Consider the following 20,055-nt stretch of genomic DNA (forward strand, 5'->3'; position numbering starts at 1 on the left):
GTTTTCTGCTTTACAAAATATGCATCTCCTAATTTGCTTAGGAGAGGATAAATACCTACTAATGCTGCCAGGCTTCACCCTAATTTGCCTGAACTCAGCTCAGTGCCATCACTCGAAGCTAATGGCCAGAGCTCTGCTTACACAGCCCGAAGTGCTTAATTTGAGTGCACGTTGTGACTGAAGGCCAGCCAGCCTCCACGCTGTCAAGCTGGACACTCAAATCTCTCCGTGTCCAGGAGCCGCAGGATAAATGTCACGCACCTCACGAGGGGGAAAGGAGAGGGTGCCCCAGGAGGCGCCGAGGGGGGTCCCCCGGCAGCGCAGGGCCACCAAGGTGAGGAGCTGGACGGGACCGAGCCGCGCTGCACAGAGCAGTGCCTCCCACAAACGCAGGTCAGGATTACCCGGGAGCTTTTGTACCAGCACAACCCTACAGCCGCTGACACGAGCTGGCAGAGCAACCTGGCACAGAAACCACTTCTGAACTTAGCTGTGAGCGCCACGCAACTCAGAACCACAGCTGACTGTACACCCTTCCATTTGTTTCAATGAGTATCATCTTTCTCATCGATCCTTTTATTCTGCACTTACCACTATCGTTCAAAGTCTTAGCTGTGGCATCAGTACCGACATCCTTTTAGCTGAGTTACTGGTTTCCTTGTAGAGAAAACAGGAGACATACTTAGGGCCAAAACCAACTCCCTGATGTTTAACCCAAAATCAACTCCCAGGGACAGCACAGCAAGTTGGCAGAAACCGCAGGGATGTCAAAACCCCAAAAGTACTAAGGCATGCATTCGAATCCCGTGCTTAGTTCCTACCTAATTCGGGGGGAGTATGAAAACCACCAGCTTTGTTTCTTTTGAACACCTTTCTGAAAAGGTTTTACGGCTTAAGTTCAAGGGCTTAAGATCCCACTCAATTTGTAGTATTTGTAAGGAATTGCATATAATGAATTTAAAAGTTATAATGAAAATTACTTTACCACTTCACCAGAAATAGATGCTTGCTGGAGTTGTAAGCTTAATTATAAGCCAAATGACCTAGACCTGTCTATAGAAGCGCAGCCAGTAGAAGAGAAACACAGCTCATTTACACACAGGTAGATGAAACTATGATATATTATATCAGCCAAAAGCGTGTATAAATTAACATTTTTACAGTTTCTGTTTAAAAAGGGCATATCACATCAGAATTTAATACACTAAAAATATTTTGAACATGCGGTCTCAACATAGTCAGGCCAGTATTAAAAATCTAGATTTTTGTTTAACGCACTATAGTCACATATTTGCCACTGACCTATTACTCAGAATCTCTTTTTAATCAGCAATGTATAGATAAGTACCTTTATACATCTCCAATAAGGGCCTACTGTGTATGCTTATCAGTACATATATCAACACTGGAAGGTTTAAAAGAGATTCAACAGAGGGGCTGTGGTCACAACTACATTTTGGGTAAGTGATGTGTTATCATTATGTTGATGAAAGTGGAATTGTTTTGAACAAGTAGAAAAGGAAGCCTATTTAAAAGAAAAATATTGTTAAATAGAGTGTTGGATCCACATCAGATATTAAACATCATCCCAAGTTTGCTCTCTTTTTAGAACTAACTGCTGTTCTTAACCAGGTTACATCTATTACAATAATTCATGATAGGGAGTTAGTCACAGGAGACAGGTTCACTTTCTACATCACTTGGCCTCTGCTTTACTTATATTCTGTATCACAGAAGGTCAGATACTTCTTGATATTAATACACCCCGCATAGCACAGGAAAAGTGCAAAGACCCCTCTTCCCTCACTAAACTGTCAATTTACAGGCTAAATGTCTGGGGCAGAATTCGACACACACAAAGTCTGTTTATACCAGAACAAGCCCTCACCCCAGAAAATATTAAGATTCTGAAAACACTTGGATAAAGACCAAAAAAGTAAGAAAAAATAATCAGCCCCACAAGCCATCAACTATGCCATCAATAATACAAAGTATTTTACACCACTTGCACCTGAGTTGAAGAGTGGAAAAAAAGAGGGAGACTCTGTCAGTGCAAGAGAATGATTCATGTGACCACTTTGTCTTAATTACTCAGAACAACCAGTTTGTTGCTGTTTAGTGAAGAACAAAGATGTCAGCGTCCCTTGACAGAAAAAAAAATAGCCATCATGGTTGTGAAGATGATGACGATGGCCAGAACAACGATCAAAATCCGGTTTTGGATGATTCTGAAAAAAAGCAGAAGAGACAAAACCCCGGTGAATAAAACAAAATAGCAGAATATATATAAAAATCATAAAAAGAAGCACACAGATAAATATCTTGGAGAAAAAAACATATGGCCATGAATTTAGGACTTTACTATCCTGCGTATGTTCATGGTGTTTTACTTCTTTCAGTTTCCAGTGCTTCCAAACATTTCTTTATGTAGCTATTAAATCCAACTTTTGCATTCAGGAAAGAGTTAGACTTTCCTTAATTATGCATACACTTATATACATATTAGAATAACTGAAATACATCATGTTACAATTTATTAACCTTCTAAGTACAAATGAAATAATTAGTCCTCAGTCAGTGCAATCCAAGCAGGGTGGAGTATAATAGTAAATACCTTTGTATTTTTTATAGCCATTCTGACACCTTCACAGCTTTTTTAATCTGAACAGAAACAATTTATTCATTTTCAAGGGATTTTACTATTAAGGTACAAGATTTCAAGGAAACACATGTCAATGAGATACTTACTTGTACTAAAATACCAAGGGAAAAGTATAAAAGATAGTTTTGAAGAAAAGGATGATATAAAGAAGCAAGTGTCAAACTGTGAAGCTTATGTTGTAAAAGCATCTCCTGTCTCTGTAGCATACCTTTACTTATGGTAATAGGCAAATGTTATATTTTCTATGTAGTATAAAAAAATGGAAATAAGTAATAATAAAAAGATGCCAGAAATAGGAAGTCCTGATACTGTTCAATCATTTTTTGGGAGAAATCCCGGCTTCTAAAATCAGACACCACATCGCTTCAGATTTTGCCAGAAATTAATAGGTCAATTAACATGAATAAATCAACAAACTGTAGAATTTGAGGCATTTTATGGATTGTAAGAATTCAGCATTTGTTATTGCATTCTCACAGAGGAGGAAGAATATTTTCATAGGGTCTTCATGAAGCAGGAACTTTTGCAAAACAGGTTTGTACATGAAGCGTATCACCAGAATTGGAGAGGTATAGCAAAAATACCCCAGCAACCAAATGCAACAAAAGCACCCTAAGTTACATTTATTTTTATTTTTTCTTGTGCTTCTGCAAAACCAAATCAAAGCAAAACAAAGCCTTCACCAACCGAACAACACTAAGAAGAGGTAAAACCGTGTTTTGTGAAACATCAAACCAAGTACAAGGCTCCAACTTGAAGACAGGGAATCTAATGTGTTAAAATGAGCATATCTCATGCAGTGAAAGAGAGAAGAAACTCTAGAGAGCAGAGGGGAGTTTTCCTTGGTAAATGTTTTTCATTTGGATGCGGGTGGATATACATATAAATTATACTGGAAAGTGTAAAGAAAAATGCAGTTTTAACCAACTCCAAGCTCTCTCCTTGTTTATCCCCCCCCCCCCCCCCCCCCCCCAAGAGAAAGCAGTAAATGGATGGATGAAAACTGTCACATCAGACAGACACCCTCCCCTGTGACACTCTAAAAGGACTAGCTCTCTATCCTCCTGACAGGTTACAAAATGATCACATTTGCTGACACGTCTTCCGCAAAACTGCTTTAGTGTTTGTGTCCACTTTCCTAGCAGGAGATGAATGGGCTGCTTTGTCCTCATTTATCACTTAAAGCTGAACTAAGATCTGTCTCGTTTATTTTTCCCTTCCTCACTAGAAAGGCTCAACCACAGCATTAATTCTTTCGCGATGACAGCTAATTCAAACTTAACAGGCAATATTTACTCTGCCAAAAGGATGAGGAGGAGGGAAGGATGTTTCTCACTCTTTTTTTTCCCTTCCCCTCCCCAAAAAAAAAAAAAAAAAAAGTGTAGCAGGCTAACAAAATAAAGCTAATTAAGGGCTTTTGGTTCTTGTTGGTCTGCACTTCAATTTAACACCTGAACTTACAAGCTTGTCTTTTGTGGTGGGGTGTGACATTCCCTGCCAAACACCTGATAACAAACTATTTGCCCAGGCAAATGCATGAAAACCAGAATATATATTTACTCACTCACCCTCATCACTCCTGAAAAGACACTCAGCAAAATTGAAACTCAGCGGTGAAATAGATTAAAAGCATGAAAACTCTTAAAACATTCAGCCTTAAGTAATACACAGTGCAGCTGGCTTGACAACCATTTTATTTGTGGGATGTGGGCCCCAAGGCATCCATAATGCTAATTTACAAAGGATTAACTGTGAGTGAAACTTGCTTAATCTAACGCATAGTTGGGCAAAGGCATACATAACATACTGAGTGTTTAAATCAGCTCCTCCTATCTCTGGCCCACTGGAAAAAGCATTTTATCGTCCAAGACTTAAAGAAAAATAATATAAAAAAGCATCAATTCCTCCCAGTGCTTTATTTTTAATACTCTGGCAATACACACCCAATTGCAAGATTATTTAATCAGTGTCCGTGTCTCTAAAATCCTTGTCGAGAAAACACTGAGCAAGGCACGCTGTCACCTGTATCTGCTAATTGAAGGTTCACTTACGGTGTGAATCTAGGAAATAGATATCAAAGTTCAATTTCTAGGAATCTGAATTAGTCTGCACAGTGCAGCACAAGAATATCATATTAAAAGGAACAAATTAATCATGAAATAGGATGGATGTTATCAACAGACTCCTGCACTGAGGCATTATATACTTTTAATATTCAGCCGACAGTTAAAGATTAATTTTATATCTTTAAAAAAAAGAATAACATTGAGTTTTACTATTTTACTTTCAAGTGAGCACGTAAAATTAAACTAACTGCAAAGCACCAGAAGGATGGGGCTAGGAGGGTAATGACAGAGCTGTCCGGGAGCAGCAGGACAGTCCTCGAGGAGAACTTCGGACAGAAGCGGTGAGTGTTGAAGTCTGAGCCTGGGAGCTGCTGCTCAGACAGAGAACGCGAGTTCTGGGTGTCAGCATATTTCAGATCTCAAAGTCAACAGGCAAGGGTGACCCTTCAGAGTAAAGAAAAAATCAAGAGGAAAGGGGGCTTTGAGTGATCCGAGACAGTCAAGCCAGCTCACAGTGGTAGAACAATGGTTGGCATTGGCAGGACCCATCTGTAGGGAAGCCTATAGTACTGTCACAGCCAGACACCGCCAGTGGGTATTGCTCTAGGCAAAGCATCAAGGACTTTAAGTGGGGGAGGGAGTGAGAATACCAAAGGAGAAGAAAATGGGGCCTAACATTCGCTACAAAAAAATCCCAAAGGCTAACATGCTCGCAAGAAGCAGATGAGAGGCTTTTATCTCTATTACACCTTAAATTCAGCGAAATCTAGTGAATGAGGAAGCCCAGATTCTTCTTTGAAAATGCAAAGCATGTTTACAGGGTAAATAATTTAAGAAAGAATATATACTTGAAAGAAGACACCCATTGAAACATCCATGGCTAAAATGCCTGAAGGCAAAAACTTGTGCATTTGCATGCTGCATTTTATGAAGTTAGCACACTGTAGCTTTAAAAGAATGCATGGCCAAATTAAGAGGAATGTGTGACTGAAACATCAAGGATTCCTCAAGTTTACATTATGAATCATAGTGCTGTTGATACGAGATGAATTAACCATTTAGTCGATGCCGCTTAGGCACTGAATTCACACCAAGTCCTGCTGGAGCCCAGCGTGCTGGAGCTCGTTAACAGCCAATGTCTACTGTTCCTTTCATACTCGAAACTCTAGGAGCACAAGGGCTCATTCTACTTTGAGTTAGAAGAGACGAAAAATCTGTGCTTTTAAACCAAGTTCCATCTAGTTTATCATGGACAGCAGCCCAAAACATTTGGGTGCAAAACCACATAGAAACAGTAACTAAAGCAGATGCGAGGGTAACGTCAAACGACGCATTGGAAGAGCGGGCTGGACTAACAACGCAGAAAGTGCATCCCACTCCTGTTGAGTTTCCTTCTGCTCCTCCTTTCTAAACACCTGATCCGCTGTCCTGGCTTCTGGTCACAGTGCCTAACCTCCCACCACCGGTGCACTGGAGGCTCCCTCCTGCCAGTGCCAACTTTGCAAGCTGATGAATGACACCATCCACTGTGAGGGATCACCTCTTTGATGCACAAGGGGACCACTGATTTGCAAGAACAAGTCCCACAGCCATTACCAAACACTGATGTACCTGGCAAATCAGTTCCCCCTCACTCCCACCATAGCGGGAATTGTGCTGCATTTCCAGATTTCAAACCCCAAAATGATCCGCTCCTCTCCGTAGCTTTGCACACACATGCACACAATGGGTCTGACTCTGTTTGTGACATGTTTAGATCTGCTCCATATAAACACAAAGCAGTTCCTGAAAGCTTTTGCAAACCTTACATTAAGGATGCCAACCGTGTTTAAACCTTTTTACAAAACCACATTCATTAGCAGGGGAGTGCACGACATCTATATGGGTTCAGCCTGATGTCTTGCACATGTCTTAGTGCCTGACTGACCAGCATTGAATAATGATGCCTTGCCATTAAGCACTGATGGTACAATAACAATTGTCATGAAAATTAGCAATCACGGTAACACGTTAACAAAATACGGGATTTAAACGAACCACTGCAGGCTCTGGGTGCATGAAGAGTTTTGTGCCCTTAACTTGAAATAATGAAGACTACAAATAAAATACTGTAAAAATTTCTTACAGAAGCCCAACTCTGACATTGATACAAATAAAAAAAATACAGATGGCTTGGGGGATCAGTTAGCACACATTCATTACAACACAGGGCTTTATTCTTAAAGAAAGCATCTTGAAAAATAGTGTCCTGAGAAACACAGACTGATGATGGAGCACTGTCCAACAGTGTTTCACTGTAATACATGTATTTAAGATCTAACTAGAAGTGATTCCTATCAGTTTACTGCGTAGAAAGGCTTGCTCTCTGTATATGAGACTACATTTTAAATGGTCACTTTGAATACTTGGCTATTGCACTTTTGGGTGCCCTTTTATTTGTGATTGGCAGTTTTTACTAACGTGCAAGAAAATAGGTGCATGCAAATCAGTGGTAAGTGATTTTTAAGTGCCCAATATTCATGTGCAAATCAGCAAATTCAAACAAACACAAAGTGTAGGTCTAGTCACAAAGGCAAATACATACCAGGCAAAACTAAATGTGAATTTAAAGTAATACAGCTATACTCAGATACCTTCTGGACAGACACCATTATTACTATATATAAGGACATCTTGTTACGATAGATCAGGAGCTTTCAAACAGAAGCACTAGATCCCACACAGGGCAATAAAATCTTACGACTGGTAAAGCAAAGCCTTAGATACATAATGATAAATCTCTAAGTTCAGGGTATCTGGGGGCTGTTCAAGTAACTATTCATCTTTCCCATTTTTAGGTTTAAGAATGCTTTTCTTAAATAAAAGCAACTGAAAAGAACTAGACAGTCTGTGGCAAAACATAAAGACATGGCAACCTACTGAAATAAAAGAGCAAGAGAGCCCTGCCTAGCAAAATTACAGCTGGTTGGAAGTATCTGACTTGAGCCATTTTTCATCATTAACAACTGAAATTAGCAAACAGAAATATTAGTGAAAAAGTATCTTCCCAAGTTGCATACAACTCCTTGGCTACCTTCTAGCTGACCTTGGAAAAAGCGAGGAATTTGGAAAACACTCAAGTTTTTTGTCCTCTCCCCTGCCCCAAACTCGGAAAGTCAGTCCACATTTGTTATGTTCTCAAGCCGGAAGAACCAATTACATTGTAATTGACGTTGTGCATTTACAGGTGAAAAGGCTCCGTGGGGTAGTGGAGAGGGGATGGAAAACCCCCCTTGCCCTCCTCTTCCTCCATGGCTTACTTCATGCCTAAAAGGCCACGCTGCCTGGGCTTCCCCGGCAATCTGGAGACAGGCCATTCCCAGCAGGAGCCTATTTCATATTCTCTGAATTCCTTCCCAAAGGAGCCTCTTCCCCTAGGACAGGGGCTCTAGGGGCTCTAGTGCCTTATGTGTAAGACCTTGGGAAAATCCATTAAAACTTGCTGAAAACTGAGCAGATAATGAACTTAAAGCCTCAAAAATGGAGAAATGGAGAATTAAAAAATGATGGCATTTTTCTAGCTGACTAGCAGGGTTTTTTTTTGAAAGAGAGAGGCCATGCAAGGTGCCTAAGATATTGCTGATAGGGCTGAGGAGTTGTGCAGCACCACATCCTCTAGCTTTAAAGTTCAGTCTGAAGGACTGGGGCTGTCTACTTGTAATAACATGGATACCAATCTCTAGTTATAATATTACACTCAAACCACATCAATGTGTTTCCACCTGGGCCCTGAATGAAAGAATGAGTCATGTAATAACAGGTGCAGGGAGGTAGTCACACTATCCAGCTTTTAAACATCTAAATTGTATCTAGCTAATTCTCTCTCGGCTCCCTGGATATGGAAGTTAAGAGTCCTGCTCCAAACTGCCTTCTGTTTTTCCTGGCCCTATATGCACCCCAGGAGAATTAGTCAGTTAAATTAGCTGGCTAGGTTAGGTGTCTAAGAGCCTAGGCAGGGGTGAATATCCCTAAAAGCTTGAAGATGAGGCCCAAGCTAGAAAGCTGGCTGGCTTCGAAGGCAAAACCGTACAAGAAAGGTGTTCTTATATTGTAAAACGTCTGTACTCTCCCATTAATCAGAAATATTGCAGAGATGAAACTCACCAGTAAAGCAGATGATGTTCACCAATAATCAGCCAGTAAATACTTTGATTCATCATCTCGCTTTAATGGATCCCATACTTGCACACGATATTCTGACCAGAATCAAAAGACTTTGACAGTTTTTCCGGAGGAGTAAGAGATAGGAGAGACATCCCTCTCTGGGATGAATGCCTCCCGAAATGCAGTGCCTCCTTGGTTCAAGGAACTATGTTTTTTTTTTCACCTTGCTGTGTCATCTTCTGACAATCCTACCATGAAGATTAAAGTTTAAAATTAATGTTATGATATCTGATAGTTAAAATACTTATGGAGACACCTAATTCATAACTGAAAACTTGCAACATGTTCCAAAGGTCACAAACCCATGTGAACAACACTGGAGTACAGTCTCGCTGGCAGCCACCAGGATCAGCACAGCTTGTAGGAGCCCTGGCTCAAGGAGCTGGAGATGTACCCAGGTGATCACTGCAGGGTGGGGAGAGAGAAGGGGGCACACTGGGCTGGAAGGAGAGGCATCTACAGGAACAATGGGAAGACAAATGTATGCAGGCTTCAGCATGCAAACTGTGAGAACAGGGACAGCCTGCAAGAGGACCACATGGACATAGGACTTAAGGTAAGAAGGCAAAAAATCAGGGTACTGTACATCTTCTGCTAGCTTGGATTCTATTCATTGCCTATTTTTAAAACACACAGGAAGGCATTTCTGAAGGATGAAAAGTATCCCTCTGCTGATGAGAGACCCTGGACAGGGAACATTTCTCTGCATGGTTGTGATGCAACTTCAGCTCTCTCCTGTCTCCAGGTCCACTCCTTCCATGGAGGGAACCGATTACATTACTACCATCATTAGGAGGAACGGCGGGTGGCTTCTGGGACCATGAAAACTCACCAGCCAAAACTGGTGAGGGATTAATTCATTTCATGCAATGCAGAGGCAACACCAGATCTCTTTCGCAAGTCTTAGTGAAGATCATGTGCGCAGTAGCAACTGGAAGTGGATGGAGTCAAGGTTGTATTAATCTCCATCCAGCCTTTCTCAGGGTACTGAAGTATCAACAAGAACAAATCATGCATTTAGTCACCTGAGCATGACTAAGAACCATAGGCCTCAGCAGACATTACGAGCGTATTAGAGCTCTGAGGGAGGGTGGATAGCCCAGCTGTCAGCGGAATGGCATCCTTCAGCACATCGGTCGCAGGAAGCCCTGGTCCCCAAACAGTTAACAGGGGAAAAAGCCCCAACCCCAATCCCCTCATCAGCACTCAAAGCTAAAGCAATTATTTCTCCAGCAGAAGAAATGTACGCAAGCTATAAAATGACAAGAACATACATGATCACGTACTGGCTTTTATGATAAATATAGTTACATTTACATTCTGGGTGATTTAAAGGGAAAAAAAAAATCTAAAGTCTGCATTTTATCAACTTTCACAATCATTAGAAACAAGTAAAATATATATCTCACACAGATGAAAGAAAGTAACATCTTTTGCCCTGCCTCACTTTAATTAATGACTAATCTACAGCTTTTAGGTTTGATGAAGCTGGAGACCGGACACAGCTACTTTACTTGCATTATTTTCCCCTTATCACACCATATTTGACTGGGCATCTTTTTGTATGGCAAGTTTTCTACAATTGTCTTAACAATGTTGACCTCTTTTGTAAAAACCTGAAGGCATCTGCAGCAATTGTTCCTGAAGATGTGCTATCCAAAATGTTACCATTTCATAGCACTTCTTGAATGATAGAATATATTTTTTTTTTTGGTATATATTCATTTTTTTCAAATGCTATAAAAGAAAGGAAAACAATCATGGCTAAGGCCATTTGTGAGATGGCATTAAAAGAGCCTTCTCTGAGACAGATAAAAATAATGAGAATCTTTCTGTCAAGAAGGATTTAGAAAATATCACTAGCATTATTAAAATTTAATTTTTTACTGTGCTTTTTGGTTCCCCCTTTTCCAGTGATAATGAGCAGGACTGCACACCTCCACAATGCTAGCACTTGTTTTGAGCAATAAATTCAGCCTTCCAGTCTGAAGACATTTCAGACAACAATTTTGACTGCTATAGGCTTATTTTTCCAACCTGTTCTGTGCTTTGAGTCTCCCTATAAAAAAACAGTTCATAAGCTAATTTTCCACAAGGCCAGTGGAACAAATAAAAATCAATTTTTGCCCAACTGGTTCAAAGAAAACCTGGGAACAGTGAAGACAGAACAGTGAAAAATAAAAAGAATCGATGTATTCACAAATGGTTTACCTGATAGAGAACTATCAAATTAGTTGACAGGAGATACTTGCCACTATTAAAGTATTTTCTCTTCAGCATGTTACAGTATTTCTATTAGGGGAGCAGAAATGCCTCTACTTTGTTATGACCTCAGACACCTTGGTTTAATAACCGCAACAAGCCTCCATGCATTCTGCGAAACTACAGGGCAGAAAGTCGAAGCGCAAGAGCGCTTGCAGATCTTGCAACCAGAGGGTCCTGCAAGCTCAGCCTGGCTTAGAACGGGTATAAGTTTTCATGATCTGGTGGAAGGAGCAAAGATTCCTCCTTCAGCAAACACAGGGAGACATCCATGACCTCAGGCCAACCTCTTCAGGAGGAATTTGGTCCATCAAGAAAGGAAAAAATCATAGAATACTGACCAGACTTCCCTCCCCAGTTAAAAACCCAAATGTTCTGGAGCGTGCTGAAGACTAAGCAGTTTAATATCTCTTGGAGAGCAGAATACAAATTTCTCCCAGGATGGGAATCCCATTCGTAGAATTCAAAGCTTTCAGAATCCCAAGAACAACCCAGGGCACAGGTTTAATGTTGTGGCCCGATCCATTTCATCATCTTCTCCACTAACTGGGTAAGCGTTTTTGAAACCACAACATTGAGAAGGGATTGGATAGGTGCTTACGCCTGCCTGTCTGCAGCCAGAAAAATACATCTGGAAAACTGACTGAAGAACAGAATCTACTTTTTAATACAAATTAACCATCACTCCTGTGGAAATAAAACAAATTTATAATTTACAAGCTTAAATATTAAGGAAGGTACTTTTAAGTAGCTGTAATCTTCACCCTAGTATGTAGCATTTTATACACTCCATTTTTATGAGTTGGCTTTAAAATGTGACTCATTTTAACAGAAAAAAAAAAAGGATTAAGTATGTTACTCTGAAGCAAAGCTGCATATTACCTATTTAAAAATATTGTAACATACCATGGAGACATCATTTCTAGGGCCAAACAAAACATTGCTCAATGAAGAAATGACATGAAATATAAAATATTCAGCTGCGGAATGCTATTTGGAGTTAAGCAGTTTCATTGCCAATAAATAGCATCATAATAAATAGTGTGCATGTAGGAAAAAAGTATACCTGTTCTTCACTATTTGAGATGCAACAACTTAGTGTGGGAAACTAACAAAGATACTACTCATCCACTGAGCACATACAAGGAGAAACTAAAAACCACCACACATTTTGATTCTGAATCTCTTACAACTGATGCTAATTTGCTTATGATATCTGCCTGATTTAGAGCTAATCTTCTGTAAATTAACTCCTAATGCTGTCTGAAATAATCCTCTTAATGCTGGTCTGTCTTGAGTACTTTATATCAAATACCATGAAATACACAAGCACATACAAGGCATATAGCATTTGTAGCGCCGCTGGCTGCTCTCGAATACATGCTGTGCCATGAAGATGCAAGCGTTGTGCAGAGATATGCGGCCCTGGGGCAGCTTTGGGACAGCACAGGGTCATGTTGCTCTGGTTGTCCCCTTTGGAGGGGAACAGCAGGCCAGGACTGTGTCCCACCAGCTCCTGGCCACCAGAGAGCCAAGGAGGCTCTTTGCCTCCTTTAAGAACGGTGCAAGGAGGTGCCATGCCACGCTCCAAACCTCCCACCTCCAGCAGCAGATGATAATGAGAAAAAGGAACCCGTTCAGGCCTCGAGATTTCCGAATGACAAGATGTGTGTTAAATAGCACTAATTATCAGCTGGAAGCCTAATCTGATAACTTGTTTGAAAACAAGACAGAGACGGACAATTTTATTTCTTCCGATGAGGAAAATATTTTTAAGGGTGTTGCTTCAGCATTGGCCAGCTTAATTATTATTGTCAGTGTGCTAACTGTATTCAAAAATATTTCTTTTCCACTAAATCCACCGGAACAATTTTCTCCCCCAACATTAATTTAACGATACAGCCGAAAACTTAATTGATATTGGTGAGCAATGCAATTCCAACGTATTATTTTCTCGGGTTTTGAAACATAAATGGCAGGCACAACTTTGACTGAATGGACCTCTTTATATTTTAACAGGCGGTTTATTGGCCCAGACTCCAACATGTAACAAGCACAATTGCAAAAGCAATACATTTTTAATTGAAAAATTCATGTATTTTTACTATGAAAGTGACTCAAATAACAAGTAACTTTGTCAGGTAAAGGGCTTTTAAAACAATTTTTATATATGGAATGTTGTGTAGAAATTATATTCTTACCATAGCAAGCTCTTATAGGAGGCTATTAAAGGAAAAAATATGTATTGTTTAAAGCATACTTTATTGGAGCTTGCTTTTTTAATATATTAAAGAACAGATAAAGCACAGTGATCAGTGAGCTGTCTGTGTCCAACAGCTCTTCAAGAGCCTTGTGGAAATGTATAAAACAAGCAGTGATACAATCCTTTGCCAAACACTGTCATAAATTTTTTATTTGGCAGCTAACATTCTCACTAGTTTTCTTGGCAGCAATTGGGACCTTTAGCAAGAAAGGTGCAGGAGAAAAATACCTTGTTTAGAGATGTTTTCAACACTTTCTGGGATTTTTCAGAACTTCTGCCTGCAGCACATTTTACAACCATAGTCTCCAGTCACCTGATGAGTAGGTGGTGGTTTAAAACTTTTTTTTTTTTTTTTTTTTAATATAGACAGCCTACTACCTCCCTCTGGCCTTCAGCCTAGGATGCGAGTGTGGAGGGGGGCTGTATGCGTTCCACAGAGATACCAGTGGTTGCTCTTCTCTGTCTAGACAAAAAAACTTGAAAATAATACCAGAATGTACCTTTCATTGCTCCTGATACTATCTTGCATCTTATTCCTAGATGACAGAGATAAATGAAAAGCAAACATGTGATGATTACTTTTGCATTTTTCTGGGGAGATGTCTGCAGGAAAGCTGGTCACAGGTGCAGCTACCCTGGTCAGCCGGCAGACTGCCTGATAGACAGAGCTGTGAAAGAGAATTCCGTACCCAGATCTGCTCTACCAAGTTTAGTTTTTTTTAAAAAGATATGCTAAAGTTGACATCTGATGCACAGCCTTCCTCCGTGCACGCAGATATGCTGATGCATCGTATACATGAAAATACGGCTCCAGCAGGACTGTGGTTTGGGCTATACAAGGCAGAACGGAATAGCGAGCTCTTACCAATTCACCTATGGAGCAGATGTTTTGTATTTTGGTATTTCATTGTTTCAGAATAGAAACAAGATGAACCTTTTGCATCTCAGCAACTTCCTCCGAAACTTTCACACCAATAAGATATATCTCAGTCCTTCCACGGACATAAAAGCAACAGCTTCTCTTAAACAGGTGTGGGCCAGGAAAAGCACCTTTTCTGTATTTGCTTCAAATTATAAAGGTTGGAATTTAGTTTTAGCACAAATTGCTTTAATCACAGGGTAAATTAAAGTAATGACATTACACCTACAAACACAAACCAACAAGCTTCCCCGCAGCTTGTGTTCCAGTTTTGGGTCGTGTGTTTACCAGGGGCATCATCCCCCCAAAGAACTTTCTAGAGCTCACACAGACATCTAGTGGCTGGTGAAAACACTGCAAGCACGTCATCGCATCTGACAGCCGGGCCGGGGACAGAGAAGTTATGCCAGGGATGAGTTGAGCTAATTTTGTCTCTGTTACAGCTACGGGTGGGCAACCAAACAGGGAGAGAGTCGCTGCCTTTGTGCCACCTCAGGGACTCATGCTGCTGCCGTGGTGTGAGAGATGCTCTCTTGGCAGCTCTGGCTTCCCGAAGTCTCCTAATCATTGATTCTTTCCAGTTCGGTTGGAACTATTTTCACCTTTCTTCCAAGTGCTTTTAGATTTCTCTCTCATTGCTACTATCTCATTTTACTTAGAAACCCAAGACCTTGATTATGCCATATTGTTTGAAAGGTTCTCTGAGCGCGGCTGCATGCGATGACGTCTGTTGGAAAGCAACAAAGCAATGCAATTTTACAGACGGCAAAACACGCCCTCCTCCCCCCCCCCCCAAAAAAAAAAAAAAGAAGTAGAAAGTCAATAATAAATCCCCAAGTTTTTGTAAAGGAATATGACTTGCTCTATGGTCCACATCAATCAATGGAAAGATGCCTAAAATTTCACTGGGGTTTGAGTCCCACATCTGCAAAGGAGATCAAGAGCCACAGCTCTGCACAGCGTTGTAAGAGCTCAGCGCCCTGATTCTGCTCTGTTACACCATTTTAAATCACGCGGTACTCAGTGGTGTCATAACCCTGTACATCTGTGTCAGACCCTCTGTTGCAAGGGCAGACTTGATGCCAAGAATGCAAAACAGATGTTGCTTTCCTAATGTTTTCTTGTTGTCATTTTAAGTTGTTTTCATGGGGTTCTGTTTTCATTTTGGTGAGTGAAACAGGTCGGCAGGACATGTCAGAGGGCAGACCAGAGGAATGCTTCTGCATCTTCCTTTTTATTTTGCGTCCATGTGTGAATATACATAGACTCGGCGTTACAATCAGGAAAAATCTTTTTCTTTTCTCTTTAAGCTTCATTTGAGCTATGCTCTGTTCCCTTGGGTCAAAAAGAAAGGTAGCTGTTTGCAGATGGGAAAAAGGACTTTTGTGAACAGCAAAACTGCATCACCGAACAGCTTAAGAAAAAGATTTTCTGAAGTTATTTTTTACTACAATTTTAAGAGGAAACAGGGATAAATACATCTTTTTTGCATGTTGACTCATTAACAAATTTAGCAATAAACACTTTGTAATTAAGTCCACTAGTTTACTGCTGTCCAGAAGTTTCTCAACACTCTTTGCACAGAGGGTTTTGGAAAACATAGAACTAAGAAACGGTGAAGGCAAATCCCAACAGCTTGCTCAAGCAAATCTAGCTGAGGCTTAAACTCACTTCTGAACACTGAAATTTGAGATGCCGTATCAAATAAGCAGCTCTTTTTCCCTGAAGAGAAGAAACTGGGTGTAGCTAACCTAGTGCATAATAGGTTTATTCTCATTCACAAAACAGGAATTACTTTATGGCCCCAAAGTAAAACTAGCACAGAAATATACTGGCAGATTTGCTGCAGATGTGTGTTGTGACACGTATGCAGGGAATCTGCTATTAATCACATGCTAAGATTTTAATATTATGTAGGGTAATGCAGGCAATCATTATGGTGAAGGTTCTGGATTCATAAAAGCCTAACCCACAAATGGGTCTTTTAAATTTAATACATTTGAGCTCACTCTCACCCTGCACCAGTCGAATTCCCTGATTCGCACCCCCCCCCCCCGCTCCCCATCACATACATTTATTTCAATCTCTATTGTAAGTTTCTTTCTGTGCTTTTGCTCCACTTCTTTTCTTGCAACATATGACAGTTGGGGAAAGCGTAGCTTTTCAATTCTCCTGTTTATCGGACTATGACAGGAATGTTCTTGTTAGAGGGGCTGTTTGTGAGACCCTTGGACACGTACCCAGCACAGGAAATGGTCTGGCTCAAATGCTGGAAAAGCCATCCTTCACCTGAATCCTTCAAAATTTGTGTCCCAACATAACTAGAACCTATGTATCCGTACCCGGGTTAAGATTACTATGGACAATTATACCATGGAAATGCATTATTCTGACAAAGCAATCAATCACGTTATTTCTCACAACTTCAGTTCACCCCTACAATTTTCCTTACCTCCAAAGCCAGCTGGATATTATATTACCAAAGCTGTTGAAAGGGTGTAACACTAACCATGAAGCCAAAGGCCACTAAAACTATGCAATGCATAAATTTTTATTGTTTGCTCAGCATTGAAATCTCATTAGGGCTCATAACTCATCGGCGCACTGCAAACATTTGCATCTGCTGATCATGAGAACTTAGATGGAATGTACACCTTTGGCTAATTTACTTGTTATGTTTTTAGATGAGACCATTGGTGTTGCTTTCTGTTTTCTTTTTAAAAAAGTCCTTAACGTGGTTGTGAGTCGAATGTCCACTTTTTAAACTAAATACATTAAAACTTTCATTTGCAGTTTCTCAAGGTTGTTCTGTTGCTGGCAATGCTCATGATCATCATTTTACAAAAGCTTCATTTGACTTAGTATTCAGGTTAATCGTTGTTTGAAAACTGTGCCCCATAGAGCATTTCACTTCATTCATCCTTTCTGCTTTATGCAGTCACATTTTAATTAGATTAAAATTTGTCCTCCAATTAGCTTTCATTAAAGTTTATAGATTACAGCAAAAATCTCCACTGAGTTGTGCTTCAAAACTGTGCCTAAAGTTTAAAATGAAATAACTGTGCAAATGAAGTGATTATGAAGATTATTACTATGCAAAAAACATCAGTCGCTTCTTGGTTTACTTATACATTTAACTCTGTAATTTATTTTGCCGACTTCAATACCTCTGTGTTCTCCAGAGTAGTCATCATAATAATACTTTACGGTTACAGGATACCTTTCATTCCTAAGGATCCTTAGGGGCCTGATTCTGTAGTCCTTACGCACACCAGTACTCCTGCTGAAGTCCCTGCCACTATGCGAGCAAGTCCTACTCGCTGTGTGTGAACCAGAACCCAGCTACAGGTCAAATCCTGCCTTCTGATACCCACGTACCGTTCTGTTGATTTGTGCAGCTCAGAATGCAAACCAGATATGAACGTTATGTAAAAAATCCTTTCACCTAATGCTGGGTGAGATGTGGCAGCTGTTCAGTGGTGCATGGTTACAAGACTCACCTCTTTCAATGAGGGTGTGAAGACAGATACTCCCCCCACCCCAGTTAAAACTGCAGAGAAAACTGAGGATGTAATTACCCAAAGAGGAAACGACTCGGTAGGACATGGGCTGGGGCTGCATTTCTCCTGTCACTTGTGTCTTCAGATGCAACACTGCCAAGTATCGAGTGCCCAGTCGCTAATACCTCCTGAACATGCGGATTTACTATGTGCTGAAGGCAATATAAAGTTTACAGTTCACCAGGCTGATCCTAAAACCAGAGCAGACATTTATTCTGGAGCAATCTCTAGGTGGAACACATGGGACTTCATGTTGGAGCAGAGCTCCACAGAAATGGATCTGTTTGCAGGAAATTCTCTTCCAATAGCAAGAGCTATAAATATATACACATAATTTAAAAAGAAAAAAAAAAAAGAGAGAGAGATGCAGCCAACATCTTAAAACTAAAAATAGTGACACTTGGGTTACAGAAACAGGGACCTGTCTTTGCTCTAGCAACATATTTCTGATAGGAGGAACAGACTCGGAAACAAATACTTTAGTACAAATGAAACGTAGTTCGTGAGCATGAGAGGACGATTTCAGCAAAATGCAGGAGCTTAAAAAGCAGTCTCCTATTTTTCATGCACTAGTTTGTTGAACAATCATGAGTAAACCTTCACATCACTGAGATAACCAGCGTTATTCCCACTTAGCAGATGCCAAAACTAAAGTTTAAGGGTGTCAAAGGTTAGAGGGGAGTTTATAGTTTGAACGTTCTGACTCTAAGCCCTGTACTCAAGCCAAGACCATGTTTCCAAGATGCAAAGCATCCAGCAGCAATACTAATTTTAGGAGACACACTCAGGTCTGTCCCTTCCTCCCCCTGCTTCCACCTCCTCTTGGCGTTCATTTCTCCCATCGCGTTGCAACATGCCAACCTCAGTTGTGCTGATTCAACAGCTTGCAGATCCATGTGATGAATCAGATCAAGCAATTGATCCAAGATAAAAAAAGAAAAAGAAAAAAGATGAGGGTGGGTGGGAAAGGAGAGCTATTTTGTATAGGATCAATTCAGTTTCAAGACACTGACCGCAGAACAGAAGTTCCCTTAAAAATGAGAGAGCAGCTGGATGCAGCATAGAGGCAGGAGCGAGTATTTTTGGGAGCAGGAGACCCTATTGTTGATGCTGATGGTTTTGTATCACAGAACTGAGGTCCAAACCATTCTGAAAGCATTCCATTTTCATGTTTTAACTCTTCTACAACTCGCCTTCCTTTTACCTTCCTTTGCCTAACTTGGTTCTGAGGAAAAGCGTAGCCACTCCATACTACCTTTGCACAACAAATTTGCACAAGGCAATTCAGAAACTGGAAGTATTTCACTTTCCACAATTAAAATCTGGAACACCAAGTTTGCCTTCTCAATTACATTGACTATATTGCAGAAATACTGCTCCATTTCCTCAGTAGAGTTGTCACGTTTCATAAAATACAGACAAACTAGTCATGCTTTATGTCAAGGGTGCATTTACAAATAGTTTATAAAGGATTTAGATGATTAACCATATATTGAGACAGTTAATCAAATTTAAGAGGCTATTTTAGAATTCTACAGATCAAGCAGTTATTTATAATCCTGGTTATTGCTTTCTACTCTATATCCACCCCTAATGCACACCACTATAACATTCTGCTAACTCTTTATAAATGATTTGTGTTGGTAAAATAGTAATAAAAAAGCCCAAATCCTATCCCAAGAAATAGGTTAGATAATCAGGACTGTGTGACTCCTAGATTAAATTAATCAGATCAAATAATCAGATCTTTGGGGGTAGGTAGACAGCCCGTGCCATGATTTAGATACTTCAAGGCCCTTAAAAATCTCAGCCCTCACCACTCTGCACATGGGACTTGGGCAATTTTAAAAAGTTGGCTAAGTGTCATCTGAAAAGGCACAAATGCTGAAGTAACGGCAACAGCTGAGGAACACATCTTTTCTTCGACAAAACATCAGCACCACGACAGGATGCTTAAAGCTTCAGTGCTTCATGCTGGTTGTGGAAAGAAAAGCCCAACAATGGAAGCCTTGAGGAATGCTAAATATAACTGGTGTCGGTACAAAATACGGTCTGCTCAGTTAGAACAGAATGAGAAATTATTTCTTGTGATTCTGTTCGGTCATTTGAAGCAGCGTCTT

General features: G+C 40.3%; 1 protein-coding gene across 4 annotated transcripts in view; it reads right to left on the minus strand.

Moving 5' to 3' along the window:
• Positions 1-1,103: 1,103 nt before the first annotated feature.
• VTI1A (vesicle transport through interaction with t-SNAREs 1A) overlaps positions 1,104-20,055 on the minus strand; it is a 274,434-nt gene continuing 255,482 nt past the window's right edge. For all 4 annotated transcript variants that reach the window (XM_055721349.1, XM_055721345.1, XM_055721348.1 and 1 more), the window contains one exon: positions 1,104-2,228. Coding sequence is in view for 2 of the 4 variants with exons in the window: in XM_055721345.1 (XP_055577320.1) it covers positions 2,135-2,228 (94 nt within the window). In the remaining 2 variants the exon portion in view is untranslated. The remainder of the gene's footprint in view (positions 2,229-20,055) is intronic.

The sequence above is a fragment of the Falco cherrug genome, chromosome 9 (genome assembly GCF_023634085.1).
Source record: "Falco cherrug isolate bFalChe1 chromosome 9, bFalChe1.pri, whole genome shotgun sequence".
In the NCBI taxonomy this organism is placed as follows: Eukaryota; Metazoa; Chordata; class Aves; order Falconiformes; family Falconidae; genus Falco; species Falco cherrug.